Source organism: Populus euphratica, unplaced genomic scaffold (assembly GCF_000495115.2).
Source record: "Populus euphratica unplaced genomic scaffold, PopEup_1.0 scaffold43.1, whole genome shotgun sequence".
Classification (NCBI taxonomy): domain Eukaryota; kingdom Viridiplantae; phylum Streptophyta; class Magnoliopsida; order Malpighiales; family Salicaceae; genus Populus; species Populus euphratica.
In genome coordinates this window covers 508,164-523,912 of record NW_011499889.1, presented here as the reverse complement: position 1 = coordinate 523,912, position 15,749 = coordinate 508,164, and the positions used below count along the sequence as shown (strand labels likewise).

The following is a 15,749-nucleotide window of genomic DNA, read 5'->3' as shown; positions in this document are numbered from 1 at the left end:
GTTTAACTTATATAAGTATAAAATTAACCTCTATTGTCTAACATAGTTTTTAGTTATTATAATGGGATAAAAAGAACAAAAATAGTAAAGATAAAAATACATTTGATTAAAAAAATAGAGATATAAAAATAAATTTATCTCCAGGATAATTTTAAAATGAATCTTTGTACTTTCAAAATTGGAGATAAAAAAACATATTTTTAGAAATAATATTTATATTTTTTATTCTTAAAATATTTCTATAAGAAACTCTCAATTTCAAAAATGTTCAATCAAGACATGTAAAAATAAAAATAATTATGATTATAGTTTTAAAACTCAATTCGGGAATTGATCTTAGACAAAGCTCGGGTCACTAGTCGACTTAAAACTCAATTCAAGAGTCGATCTTAGGCAAAGCCCAGGTCACTAGTTGAGGCCCAAGTAGCGGGTTGGATTTACTTGGGTCAGCGTAATAATAAAAGTAATTATCATCGTAGTTTTAAAACTCGATTCGAGTCAGGGTAACGTGTCAAGAAAGTTGACCCCGAAGCAAAGTCTGGTGTAAAAAACGTCAGCATAAAAAGGTGGTTATTATCATAACTTTAAAACTCGATTTAGGGATCAACCCAGGTCATGAATTAAAATGATTGATTTTCAATATAAGAATAAAAGTTATTATTATAATAATTTTAAAACTTGACTCGAGAGTTGACCGAGGCAAGGCCAAGGTCACAAATCAAGAGGGTTAACATGGTTTAAATCGAATTAACTTGTGGATAAAAATAGTTAATATTATAGTTCTAACATCCAACTTGGGAGTCAAGTTGAGGCAAAATTTAGGTCACATGTCAAGAAGGTCAACCCGATTGACCTAAAAAATTAAAAATAATCAAAGCAACCTTGTTTTGATAAAAAAAAAAAAAGTTTCAAAAAAGCCAAGGGTTTTCTTACACATGTTTTATCTCGGATTGAATTGAGTTTTTGACCGGGTCGGGTCAACTCAATCCTTTTTCTATTTTTTCCTTAAACTCGGACTAGTCTAGGCTCGGTTGATGGATTTGCATTATGAGCAACAACCACCATTATTTTGCAGTATGGATTTGCATTGATTCCTTTCTTTTTTTTTCTTTTTCATTCCTTTATTTTTTTTCTTTTTATTTAATCTTTTAACATTGCATTTATTTGAGATTGATCTTGATGATTTGTTTTCTATGTTTGTGCATGTGGATCGCACAATCAGATAAATATCTTGTCTCTCAGTTAATGTTTAATTTTGCAAAATAAGATTATAGCTTCATGAACTGAATTTGAGCCTTATAAAAATATTTGGTCCCCTTTTTTTCTAATATGAAGGAATAATTTGCAAGGTCAGTGGAAGAGTTTATGTTTTTTTTTAGACAATCAACTTTTTTAAAAAGGTAATCCATTCACATTTATTTTTTTAATTTGACTTTTGATTTTTTTTGGTTGCCTAGAATTGGAGTTTTTACAATGTCAAGGAAAAATTTTGGGACTTGGTTGATGCTTAGTTTTGCAAAATAGTTTAAAAATTTGCTGACTTAGAACAATTAATTGTCAAGGGACAAAAATTAAAATGAAAATGAAATGGGAATAAGGGTAAATGGTCATGATAAATAGACTTACACATGCAACTCACAGGCTAGCTTTTGGGAAGCGTTTGTCAAGTTTAAGCAGCACATGAGGTGTTACTCTACTGTAAAACATCAGCTTCCTTAACAGCTTTAGAAGCATCTCACTATGAGCTTCCTGGCGATAAAGATCATATTAAAGGAGGCGTGATTGTTGGACTTTGATGATTTTTTTTTATTCTCCTCTTTTTTGTTCTCTCTCTTTCTGAGAAAAAATAATTTTTTTCACTTTTACCCTTAAATATTAAGTTTTTTTCTATAATTGAGTTTTATAATTTTATTTAATTTAATTTGCTTTGTTCATGTTTATCTTAGAGTTACGACCAGGTTATAGATTTAACATGCTAACTTAAGTGGATCTAAATCGATTTTTTCTTACTTTTTTTCAACATTAGATTTGTTATGGATCAAACTTTGAATTTTTTTTCATTGTACTTTCTATAAGGTTTCTTTGTTATGGAATAATATCATTAAGATCTTCTTGGAATATTGGGAGGATAAGAACAAAATATATATATATACTTAACAACCATAATTAACTTTCAAAATAAATAAAATAAAATATATAAAATAAAACTTTCTATTTTAGTCTTTAATTAGTATTCATAACTCCTTTCATGATTAATTATTTTATATATTTTTCAATTATTTTATTAAACTCGAATATTAATTTTATATTTTTTAATTAAAAAAGATTATAACATTGAAAAACACATCCATGATAATAGCTTTGTTTTTTATATCATAAATGCACTTAGAATTTTACTAGCCGGTTCCCATTAATAACCTCCTACGGCACAAGGCCAGAACAATCCTCCATCCCTAGTCAAGTCACATCCCTGAAGGATTCGTACTTACTATATCCATCATAATAAATTAGGTCATCCCGAATGACTTTTTGTTTATTTGATTTGACATGTACATTTTGGTGTGATCATTTCATAATGATTTGAGGAGAGGCACATTCGCTGCTCCCTCCATACGCAATGATCATTGGAATGTGAAGATGAGCTTTTAATGATGAGTGGTTCTGCATCTTGTTAGATTGTGCGCAGTCTCCATGATTGGCTTCCCCCCGATTCATGCATTTTTTGGTACATCACATGTAAGAACTCTTGGACTATATGCGATTTCCATAAATTAACACCATTAAAATACTTTGATTGAAGAATAATAGTTAACATGGGATCTGAGAGAACATGCTGACCATTTTTATTTTATTTTTTTCCCATTTTCTTATTGCTGTATTCTTCTATTATCCATCCTATCGCTTGAATTCAGTGTCTGGTTTTTGGACGTGGCTATTTGACAGAATAAACTCAAGAATTTCCCTTCATTTTTACCCTCTCCAGGTTTCGATTTGATGGTGTGATTAATTTTCACTAATATTGATATAATTGCTGTCAATTGCCGCCATCAAGTTATAGTTTACACCTGGGAGGTAAAATACATATGTAGGGTTCTTTTCTTTTCTTTTCTTGGACTGCATATGTAAGGACCTGTTTGAATTTGTGAAGGTTATAGTAATTGATTCTATCAAGGTTTTTCTTTTTTGTTTATAGATTGAATTACCGCAAACAAACAAGACGCAATTAACAATACAACAATGTAGCATTAAATTTAAATTTGTACATATTTCACTTTGAACTTTGTAGTAGTTGGATCTTATTTCTATAGAATTTAAAGGAGTCTTTTATATAGTTAATGTGGTATCCCTCATAATATACAAATTTTTCGAATAATTATTAACTTAGGAGGTAATAATTTTTTTAAAAAAATCTGGAGGGTAATTAATGTTTATTGAGGAGCCAGAAAGATTTTTATGAAATTATAAGGGGGCTTATATGGTAGAGGAGGACATTTGAGGAAAAACTGAAGATAGTGCTGGTAAATTCAGTGAAGGAGAATGGGCATGCTGTCCTATATAAACCGCTGGCTGCAAAAAGATGCTGGAAGACAACATCGACCAACACAAGTCATCAAGAGAGAAAAGGAATTCCATATATCTACCCTCTCACGTAATCTCTCTAGTTCCTTAATTTCCTCAATCACCTTCAAATTTTCTTTTTAAATCCTTGGCAGCATGAATCCATCTTCGTCGAAAAGCAAAAGGAAGCAACCGCAACAAGTACAGCAGGAACCGGGAACTGGATTAAGGTTTCTTGGTGTTAGGAGAAGGCCATGGGGAAGATATGCAGCAGAGATAAGAGACCCATCAACAAAAGAAAGGCATTGGCTAGGCACCTTTGACACTGCTGAGGAAGCTGCCTTGGCCTATGACAGAGCCGCTCGCTCCATGCGTGGTTCTCGTGCTCGCACAAACTTTGTTTACTCTGATATGCCTGCTGGTTCATCCGTTACTTCCATTATCTCCCCTGATGACCAGCAATCTCTACAGCAGCAGCAATTCCAGCAAAATAGCGACCATAATAACAACCTGTCCTCGTTATTCTTCAATGCCCGGCCTCCCTCTCATGATCTTCAGCCGGACTCGACTCCCATTTTCAACCAGGATTTTAACTCTCAATGCCATTTGTCAGACGGGTTTTCTTCAATGACTTCTGGTGGAGATTTTTGGTGCTGCTCCAGCACCAGAACTGAAAATCAACAGCCACAACATGTTAATGATTACAATGTGCTTCCTCATGAGTTTCCTTCTCATATATCTCACGACTCGGGTTATAGTATGGGTCAGTGTGGTTCGACCGATTCATCATCTTCAAGGCTGATGGGTTTTGAGGACCAGACAGCAATGATTACTGGATTTGACTCAGTGGGGGGTGGTAGTGGTTCTTATTTTGGGTTTGATTCTGGCGAATACGTTCACAGTCCACTTTTTAGCAGGATGCCGCCAGTTTCAGATATGGCACCAGATGGTTTTGATTTGAGCTCCTCCGCTTATTTCTTCTAACTAGCAGCTGATTTGGCTTGCTTTCTTGATCCTGCTCATTGGTTTCTGATAAGAAAGAGTCAAAGCAGTTGAATCTTTCACTCTCTACTATTTCGGTTTTGCAGGTGCATTGGCTTCTTGTTCTCATGGTTTAGCATGACATGGATCCTTTCTTGATCGATCAATGCCAGAGACTTGGCAATGAAGAAAGGGTAGCGACAGCACGAAGATTGTTTCTCCGTTAATCCTGAAACAAAGAAACAATCAATTATCGGGTCTAGGGGTTCATGGTGTGTATATGTAAGGATTAAGGAAATCATTTTGCGTTGCAGATTAAAAATTAAGGGCTGCTTGTGGTCCAGAAATCAGTGATGAAGTGGGGCTTGGATTTAATGTGTTTCTCGTATTTTCATTGATTTGTTTTGGCATTACAAAATTCACTGCCACGAGACTGTAGCATTTCCTCCTCTCTTTTTTTCAATATACAGAGAATTTTAGGCTGGCCAATTGAGATTTTCTTCTTTTAAATTGCTTCATTTTGCTTTAAAAGTAATTGCAATAACCGAACTTCATATTTACGAAATGCAGAATAGCTTTTTCTGGATTCGAACTGGCTAAATAATGGAAGCATGTATATAAAACTCAACATGAACATGGGTATGAAAAATAAGCTTTCTGCAATCAATTTGGACCTTGTAAAGTTTGCCCTAGTTGGTCCTCGGCTTGTTATAGCCCGGCTATTGTATTCAGGCCTTGTGCCGTTTTTCCACTGGTCTTGCGGCCTTATATACTATTCAATTATTTAATACCAGTTTGATTTTATAATACTCCAAAAAAATTATTTTCCAATTCAACCCAATTTCTAAACCCTAATGAAAAATATGGCCCATCTACAAAATATGATCATGTGAACATGTCAATTCTCAGGTTTTGATTATATCATATTCAACCCATCTACAAATTGTAAAATTGCAAACAAATGTTGATGTTCCTGTCATGAGAGAACAGGAGACATAACACTTGGCATAACCATGTTTCATTTTTTATTATGTTTCCTCCTCTCTGTTCCTTTTTCGAAGCAGATATTCTGGAACAAAACGTTCCTTGATGTGCAGACACAATTGTGGTTGTGTTTGCACCCTTCTGCTTTTCTTTTTTTTCCCCAGACTTGTAAGATAATCTTAAGTTAACATGTAAAGAATGGCTAGAGTAATAAGTCGAATCTCCTATCCTAGTAGATGGCGATAATAATTAGGTGAAGCTCAAATAAAATAAATATAATTGAATTCAATAGAGCAATAATTGAAATAGAAATTTCTTTTTTTAGGCTTTAGAAATTAAGGGTGTGTTTGAGTACGAGTTGTAATTGATTTTTTTACAGGACTCACATAAAAACATGTAATTTTTGCTTCCGTGGAGTGTGATTTATGCTTTAAAAAGGTTACATCTTTAAAAACTACCATATCTCCAAGTTAAACACATATTTAATGGGCTAAATTCAAAAAAAAATTCTTTGAAAAGAGAGAATTGAGCATATAAAAAAGAAAAAAAATTATTAGAGCAATAATTGAATTAAAAAACTCTATTTTCCCTCCTTCACAATCTTAAGTGGTAAACCATCCAAAATAAATAAATAAATAAATCATAAACTCTAACTTACTAAGTCAATAATTAAACTAGCAACATCATTAAATAAACTTGATCTAGTAACCATGATTTTACCTTCTTTTCGACCACATCTTCCTCTAAAAACAAACCTTGTTCTAGATTTTTTTAAGACCAAGCTCCGGAAAAAAAAATCAAGAAATACCTATAAAAGGCCTAGGATATACCTCAACAATAGTCCCTAAACGAAACTCTCCTTTCACTTTAAGGATTTTATGGTTGTTTTCATAATTTTTGTTACTGTTTTTTTTTATATTCATATTCAAAACATGTCTAACATGCATCATCACTTCACATATCTATTTTATGTTTGCATATGATTTGGATGCTTTTCCATTGTTTCCTATAGTCGAGTCAATTTTAGCACCTTCACAACTAGTTAGAACCATTATTGAATGTTAGCTTTAAAATCCTAAACATTATTTTTTAGTTTGTTTTGCATGAATTTCGATTTAATGAGTATGAAATTTGATATATTTTAAACAAACTTTAATACATCAGTAAGAATAATGTTTGGTTACGTTGGTTGATGATTAGATTAATGGTTTAGGGTTCAAAATATTTTTCAAATATTATAATTTTATTCATATTTGTCTTTTTTGCATATATAATAATAAAAATATTGTGAATTTAGATCTGCATGCTTGGGGTGCCACTAACAGTACCCTCTTAAAATACTTTTCTAGTCATCCATTCAATTGCTTTCAAAGAGGAGAGTCACCTATGATGACAATATTGTTTTCAAAATTATATATATAAATATCTCAGTCATTATTTTAGGTCACTAGGGTCCTTTACTGGGCAAACTTTTATCATAAAAGTATATTAAAGCTCTTACTTTAGGTATGATGTATATGATGATTGTTATATTTTCTGTTACATAAGCAGCCTTCATCTACAACATCTGAATACTAGTTAGAGTTTCTAGTTGTAAATTATCCATGAGAGTTTAGTGGTTTCATAAGCGTTATCTAAATCATAAAACATTATAACACTACTACTTCCTCTCTTAACTTAAAACAATATGTGTACGAAAGAAAATGTTCTGTTGTATATACATAGGTACAACTCCATATAGAATTTCAATTTTTTGTTAAAAAAACTTATCAACACCAGTCATATACATATCAATCAATCATGTACAAAGATATGGATATATTAAAGGTTTTTTAAAAGCATATATAGGTGCATATTGGCTTGTTTTTGTGGGGCTTGGTCTTAGAAAAAATCTAGAACAATGTTTGATTTTAAAGGAAGATTTGGTTTCAAATAGAAAAGGAGACAAGATTGTGGTCGCTAAATCGAGCTTATTTGGTAATGCTAAAGGTTCGATTAGGTTTTGGTTATCAATTGGTGAGCTGGAGTTTGTGGTAGGCTTAGAAACGATGATGGTGTTGAGATGTCTTAGGTTTGCTATTAGTTAGGATTATGAATAAAAGAGACAAGAGATAAGGGTCGCTAGGTTTTTTAAAATATTTTTTTATCCAATTTTTTTCTCTTCTCATATCTTTTCTGCCACTATACTATTCACCTCTTTATTTATACTATCCCTAAAATTCATATATTCTTCCTTAAATTTCTTATTCTTGTACCTTTAAAAACATTTCGCTCTTTTCTTTTCTCTTATGTTGTTTTTTTTTCAATTATTTTTTTATTTTATTTTTTAACTTGTTTGGATATGGGGTTTTCAATGTTCAAATTAATCCTTATCCTTTTCTTAACTGTATTATACTCATTAACAACAATTCTCAACCTTATCCTTGTACTATTGGTTTTTTTAATTGATTAATTTTAAAAAAAGTTTAAGCTAGAGTTTTTTTTTAAAGATTTTTCCATAAAAATAAAAGGTTAAAAAATTATGAATCATTAGAGGTTGGCCAAATCACATTTAAAATATGTTTTTGAGAATTTTTAGATTTTTTTAATTTCTAAAAAGACATCAATAAAAAGGTTAAAATGAAGTTATAATAGCCCTAACATGACACAATTTACTTGTTAGGTTCAAAAGCAAGTCAAATGATTAGTAAAAATATGGTGTGGGTTTAAACATAAATTTCAAAGTCACATAACTTTTTAAAGAATATTAAGATGGCGATTTATTGGATCAATTCGGGTTTCTCAGCTAACTAAATATCAAGCATTTATTTGAGAACACGATAAACCTATAAATATCAAACTAAAACAAATTGTGTTACTAATTAAAAATCAATAATATATTAAAGGTTGAAATTGAGGGGATAAACATCAAGAAAAATCAATAAAGATACAATTGGAAAGGATAGAATTGGGAAAAAGATTAATTAAGAAAATAAAAATAAAGGGGAAAAAGTTTAGGTGTATAAGCTTAGGGCAATCAACGTGTTTTGTCTTGCTTAATCATTTTTTTTTCTTATAGGATGACACATTGCTTGTTATTTTAGATCATAATCACCATAAGTGGAAAACAAATAAAAATTATACAAAATGGTAAAAAAAAATAGAAATAAAAAAATAAGGATCAAATTGAAAAAAATACCATATTATAAACTGTGATTGAATGATAAAATTAAAAATAAATAAGATTTTTTTAAAAATGATTAAGAATAAAAATTAAAAGTTGAAAGAATAAGAATCAAAGTTGAAATATTAATAACTTAGAGAACAACTTTAAAATTTTGAATGACCAGCGTGATTTTCGAGGGGATGAGAGAAAAAAGGGGGGGAAAGAAAGCTCAATTGATAATATTTTATCCTACAACCATGCACTTCCCTACTAAGAAGAAGACACTACAACTATTCTAAATATATGATAAAGAAGGCTTTTTAGCCACTTAGAGACGTCGCAAGAGCCGTTAGAAAGCTACAAGCGCATCCCTTCCACTATAAGTTAAACATATTTCATGTTTATTAAAAGGATAAATTTTCTTCAACCAACTTGATAGTAACAAAAAAAAAAGGTTGGAAAGATTAAAAAAAAAATACCTATGGACATAAGCTTTGAAAATTTGCTTTCAAGACCAATTAAGCTTCAAAAAGTGAAAAGATAAAAGAGCCTTTAGATGCTAGTTTTCAAATTTTTGCTTCTAAGGGTAAATTATTATTTAAAATGTTCTTTTAAAACTAAAAAAGATAATTTTATCTCTAATCAATCTAGTAGTTACCATTAGGCTTTATGAAAAGAGCAAAATATCCCAACACCAAGACCATCAATTTGTTTAAAATGGAATATGGTACTTACACTATTTTCGTAAATAATAAAATATGTATAGGTGTACAATAAATTTCCCTTCAATTTTAGCTTTCTTTTAATGATAAAAGTTTACATTGCTTATCTTAAAACAATGAAAAAAAAGGCTATTATGATTTGTCTAATGTGATTTTTCACAAATGTATGAAATTGAATAAGCAATAATAATGATGAAATAGAGCATTGAATCCATAAAACAAAGGTGGTCATTTTTTGTTTGGTTTGATTTTGAGTAAAAAAACCATCTAAACTATTAAAACAAAATAATATTGAACCATAAATTAGTTCAAACTAAAATGTTTCAGTTTAATTTATTGTTATATTAAACTAGCAAAACTTATGTGTAATGACCTATTTTTACCCTTAACTTTTCTATGTATATCTTCAGTCAAATTTAACTTTTGGCATTTAATTTTTTTTTATCATAATGATAATAATAAAAAAATTAAAGACCAAGGCTAAGTGGAGGTTGGAGTAAGCCACACTAAGTTGATATTATATCACTTAAAATAATGATAATAAAAGATTTGACTGTTGAATTACGTTCAAAAATTTTCTACTAATTTTACAAGTAGTTTTTTTTATATGGAGTCATTATATCGTTTTTCAAACCATTGGATCTCTTAAAATTAGAGCCAAATGTTGTTGTTTGTGTGTTTTTTTCTAATTATTTTTTTATTTTATTGTTTTAACTTGATTTTTAATTTAATTTCCCTTATGCTTTCATAGTTTTATGATTTTCCTCATATAGTAGGATTTTTTAGCCTATTTAAAAGTCTGACTTATTTAAAGGTCTTGTAAATCTCTAAAGATTAAGATTTCATTAACCTTATTTTTAGATAACTAAACTATAAATTTAGGGTTTACATCTAAAACTTTTTTTGCTCATCAAATTTTATGTGTTTTTAGTGCTGTTCTTGTTCTTGTAGCTTTTATCTGCATCACTTGCCCTATTTTACTTAATTGTTATTGTTATTTATAGACCTTGGTTATGTCAGCTTACCTTGTAGATTGTGGAGAATGATATTGCATATATATGATGAGTGAAGTTTCATTTACCTCCTAGTAAATGAAGTAATGATAAAGAGCGGTCTCATGGTGAGTACAGAAAAATGAATACCTTTAATGGAGAGATTTATGCTCATTATTAGTTTACAATACTTATTATATCGTTGATAAAAATAGGGATAAAGTTAGGATAATTTTTTAGAGGGGCAAAACTAATATAATAAGATATTTTTTTTTCCTAATCTACCATACATGAATTATAAACATAAAAACATTGTATGATTTAGTTTCATACAAACAAAAAGTAGATTGATATAATATTTACTATATACAAGATAAGTAATGTAAAAACTTACCGCAAACATAAAATAACCTTTATACAAGATAAGAGACTAAGAGCAATACAAAATTTAATCAAAGTTATGAAATTAACTTCTTATTTATAATGGACCCACCACTTTAATTTTGTTAGTCTTGTACATATCAAATATGTTATACAAAGTTTATTTGAAATATTAGCTAGAATGAAGCATTATTTTTCTCTGGTAAATTTTTTGAAATAAAGTAACAAAGTTTCTTACATGTTTATTTTAATTGTGCTCTTTATTTTTTTTTAGAATATAAATAATTGATTATCATATTTACTGAGAATATTTCAATAATGTCTTTTTCTACATAAACAATCAAATAATTTATAAGAAAATCATTCTTCATTCAATTGTGAAGTCTTGGTTTAACAATCTTCATTACTGAAAAAGTTAGTTAAGTGGTTGCCGTTAAAACAGGAAGAGTCAAAATAAGCCAAATCAATATATCAATTAATGGATAAATTGCATATTTTCTAGTTTTTACCTATCCTTGGCAAATCATCAATCAATGACAAATTTTTTAACTTTAGAGGATTGGGCACATCAAGCTTATAATGCTATAATTGGAATCGTAACTTATGTTTTTCTTGGTCGGAAAAATCTACAAGATAAGACTTATCAACAAGCCTCCATATATCTTTAACATTGAATAATATGTAGGCATTTTTTATTCAAAGTTACACTTAACATAAATAGCTCGATTGTCTGTTCACTAAATCTATTATTTAGCTCTTTCAATTGTTAATTAATGGTAGCTATAAATATATTAACTCGATAGTGTTGCTCTACTATTATTAAATTTTTTTCGATGGGATCATCCCATATTAAAAAAAAAAAAAACTTCCATGTTAGGAACTTCAATATCTTGATGCTTATAAAATGATAAAACTTCTTCTAAAAGAGTTTCTCAATTATTATCTCTTAACTTTTGAAACAATGTCTTTGTGATGGACACCAAATATATAATATTTAAAATATCTTGTGATTTGTGTTACAAGACTTAATAAGACATATCAATAATTCTCGTAACATTCTTTGTTATATGTAAAATGAATACAAAATCAAATGTTATTAGCAGCTTCACTGTAAAAGCTGCATCATTATGTTGAGAATAAGTAAATCCATCTAAAGTAATTTTTCTCAAAAATCAAGCAAGATGCCTCATACAATTTTATCAAACTAAAAATTGATTTGAAATGCGACCTCCGTTAACTATCTCAGGGTCGCTGCAAACCATCTACTTGATTAGCTCATTCACTCGTTTCAATCTCAACAATAATAATTAAATTTTAGCTACTTGAAAAACCCCAAATTTATTATTATGCTTGTAAAAAACACCAACAATGTTGATTATAAAAATCAAATTTTAAAAAAGAAAGTGTGAATATTATATTCTTCCATAGCTGTAGCAGTTAAAGCCAATTGTAGTTGGTAAGCTAAACAATATACATAATATGTATAAGGACAATCTTTAATGAATAAAGCGTGCAATCTATTCCACTTTCCACGTATATTACTAGCACCGTTACACCCTTGACTTCTAATAATTTGAATATCAAAATTATAATGAGATAAAATAGAGGAAATCTTTTCCTTAAGAGTTAAAACAATTGTATGTTTAACATGCATTATATCTAAAAAATATTCTCGTATAAATTCATTTCTATCAACAAACCTAATAACAATAGTTATTTTTTCCTACTAGATTCATCTAGAACTTCATCAACAATCAAATAAAATTTCGCATCACCAATCTCAAGATGAATTAAAGATTGAACGTTTCTACTAAAGACACGTAAAATTTTCTTTTGAATTTGATATGATATGTATTTAGCATCTTATAGAGCATTATCCAAAATAAGAACATCTACTTGTTCATTATATGATGCTAAGAGTTTCATCATTTCAAGAAAATTGCTTTATTTTTTTTTTAGTCGTTCATCATATCCTCTAAATGCATATGTTTAAAATATGAGTTAATAAACAATATTCATTGATGCTTTAAATTTGTTGAAAAGTTTGCCTCCCAACCACCATCTCAATATGACATAAATGATTTTTCAAATTCTCTAAGCATCTAATAACAAATCTACAAGCTTAATTTGAACATGTTGCTATATGAGTAAAAAAAAAGAAGACATTGTTCATTATCATTAGCTTTCTTCCAATAATTAAATTCTCTAACAATAAATGTGTTTAATCCTTGCTTTCTAGTTGATTTACTTGGAAATAAATAGCAGATAAAACAAAATGCAGCATTTTTATTTGAACATTTAAGTAAGGAAAAACTTTTCAACAAATGAGATTGGAATAGGTGGTGATGTTTTTTACCAATTAGCATATATTCAGACATCAAATATTGATGTAGCCCTAAATTAAAGTATTTCCCTTCGAATTTCATCTTGTTGATTAATTAAGTATTCTTAAATTTAAGGTCGATTATCTTGAATTGAATGAGCATTGTCAATATTTTGATGTTTAGTTCTTACAATTATAGTGAGAGTTTGCTCAACAATCAATACATGTTCTTCACAAATTGAAGTAGGTTGGGGTTGCTCAACCATTAATTCAACATTACACATTAGAGTTGGTTCACTAAGTTGATAGTTATCTATGATTTTTTTTCTTTCTAAAAAAATCAATTCATTTTGTCTTGTTTATGGTTCGACTTGAAATCAAAACAGATAAAATAGACAAACCTTAATTAAAAAAATTCAAGAACCAAAACTAGGAATAACAATAAAGATCAATACCATAAATTGATGAAGTGTGTATTCTTAATTCCACTCAAATTCATAAAAACTCAATTAAAATTAAAAATTGATAACAACCCACTTAAGTGTAAAAACAAGATAGAATGCTAATAGAACAATTCAAGAAAGAAAAGATAGTGAAAATAAGACAAAAAAAGAAGTTTTTGAGTCTGGATTACCTTGTTTTAATGGAAAAGGGTGGAATGATTTTAGTACAAGATGTGCGCGCGTGTAGATAGAGAGAGTAAAGTGGATATATCTTTTATTTTTTTATCAATTATTTTTTTGCTAATATATATTTTTAAGCAAGGTTACAAGAAAAATAATTCAGCCTTCAAAGGGCCTAACCCTTAATTCTACCACTAGGTAAAGATATTGGTTATTCTACTTTACACGTAGAATTTATATGCAAGAAGTTGTACACTAATGAATGGTTTGTGGTGTTAGTTTAACTTTTTAGAAACTTAAAAATACATTAAGATATATGCTTAGGTAGGAATAAAAAAATAGTAGAAGACCAGTTTAACTGGGTTGGTCTTATCCGAAAACAAACCATTTTTTTAAAGAAAATTTTCTAGTATCAATTTGGAATGGTGTGTACAATATGTTGGAAATTAGTGTAAGAAATCTAATCTTTTGGTTCACATTGTGAAAAAGAAATAAATGCAATTTTGTCTTTATAAAGGAAACTTGGTGTGTTTCTTCATCTCATTACTAAAGAAATAAAAGATATTTAAATTATCCTTTCAAATTTTTCTAATAAACATTTCAAATCTAGAGTTTGTTATATATCGTGTTTTTATCATTGATTCATCGTATCTCTCTCGAAAGTATTTGGTTTATTACATCATTGTATTTGAATGAAATTCAATATTGAATTTTTAAGAATAAATAATTTAGTAGTTAAATATGTAATACTTTTATAATGTTACACAAATTAGTTAAAATTAGAGATGATTATGAATATTCATTGGTTAGATTCTACTATAATTATATCATATCTAATATTTATTAGGTAATAAATTTAGATATTTGTATTATATTTATCTTTTCAAATATTCATTGTTTATGTACTACTTATTGTTCAACATATAATAAAAGAATAATATATACAAAATGATGGAATTATAAATATTGTATATGTGTGTGTATTGTGTTGATATTGAAATATAAACATTTTATATTTTATTATGATACAAATATATACATTCCAAGTTTCAAGTTATGTTTGAGTCGAGTTTGTCAAACAAAATAATTATATAAAAAACCCCATCTAATTAGGTCAATTTAAATTAATATCAAACAAGTTTGGATGAAATTATTATTACTAGTTAAAACGGTTACATTTTCCATCCCAAGTTATAATTGTTCCATGTAATAAAAGGAACATTTGTTGATTTGGTCCTTAAATAGTAAACAAATGAGATAATCTAAATGGTAGAATTATATCCAGAGCATAAAATTTTTTTTTTGTTTGCCGTAAAAATAAAAAACCTTAGATTATTAGTGGAATTTCTAGATTACACTAACTCTAAAAGTTTGTTTAGAAAAATAATAATGGTTGCTTTTTATGTTAAAATACATACTAATAATTTTTTTTATTTTTTTAAAAATTATTTTTAATATTAGCATGTTAAAGAAATTTCAAAATACTAAAACTATATTAATTTTGAATTAATAAAAAAACGAAAACATTTTAATTTTTTTTAAAATATTTTTAAAATACATAAAGATGGCAAATTTGTAGTGTAACTATAATCGTTAGACGAACTCACGTGTAGTTTTGTCTTCCTGGGATGATTTATAGAACCCCAGGACAGACACCCAGCAAAAAAGTATTCTAATCCAACGGCCCAGCACGATAAACCCAAAATCTCCAAACTCCTAATTAAGAGCCATGGACTCTCTGACCCTACCTAACCCTCTATCTCTCCCTTCCTCCACGTGTTCCTCCTCTCTAGTACTCCGAAATCCACACTCAACCGATTCTAATCATTCCTCCTGTTACCCTTTCTTTCTCACAGCCCTAATCGCCACCGTTAAACTAAGATACCCCTCACAAATCCATCGGTATGCCGATCCCCTATCACCATTTTACTGCGCACTTTAATATCACTCTTCAGTTATCATCATACGTATGTAAACTATCCACGTGTCCAATGCCCCACGTTTTCAAATTCCATCACCATCACTCATTTCTCTGACATC

The 15,749-nt window shown here is 29.1% G+C and overlaps 1 protein-coding gene across 1 annotated transcript; it reads left to right on the top strand.

Annotated features, from left to right (window-relative positions):
- Positions 1 to 3,607: 3,607 nt before the first annotated feature.
- Positions 3,608 to 4,914, top strand: LOC105130878 (ethylene-responsive transcription factor LEP-like). Its single transcript, XM_011033594.1, has one exon. The coding sequence runs from the start codon at positions 3,715 to 3,717 to the stop codon at positions 4,540 to 4,542; it is 828 nt and encodes a 275-aa protein (XP_011031896.1). The 5' UTR covers positions 3,608 to 3,714; the 3' UTR covers positions 4,543 to 4,914.
- The last annotated feature ends 10,835 nt before the right edge of the window (positions 4,915 to 15,749 follow it).

Bases quoted from the DNA above. Each gene is read 5' to 3' on its own strand.
- LOC105130878 (XM_011033594.1), top strand. From the start codon at position 3,715: ATGAATCCATCTTCGTCGAAAAGCAAAAGGAAGCAACCGCAACAAGTA.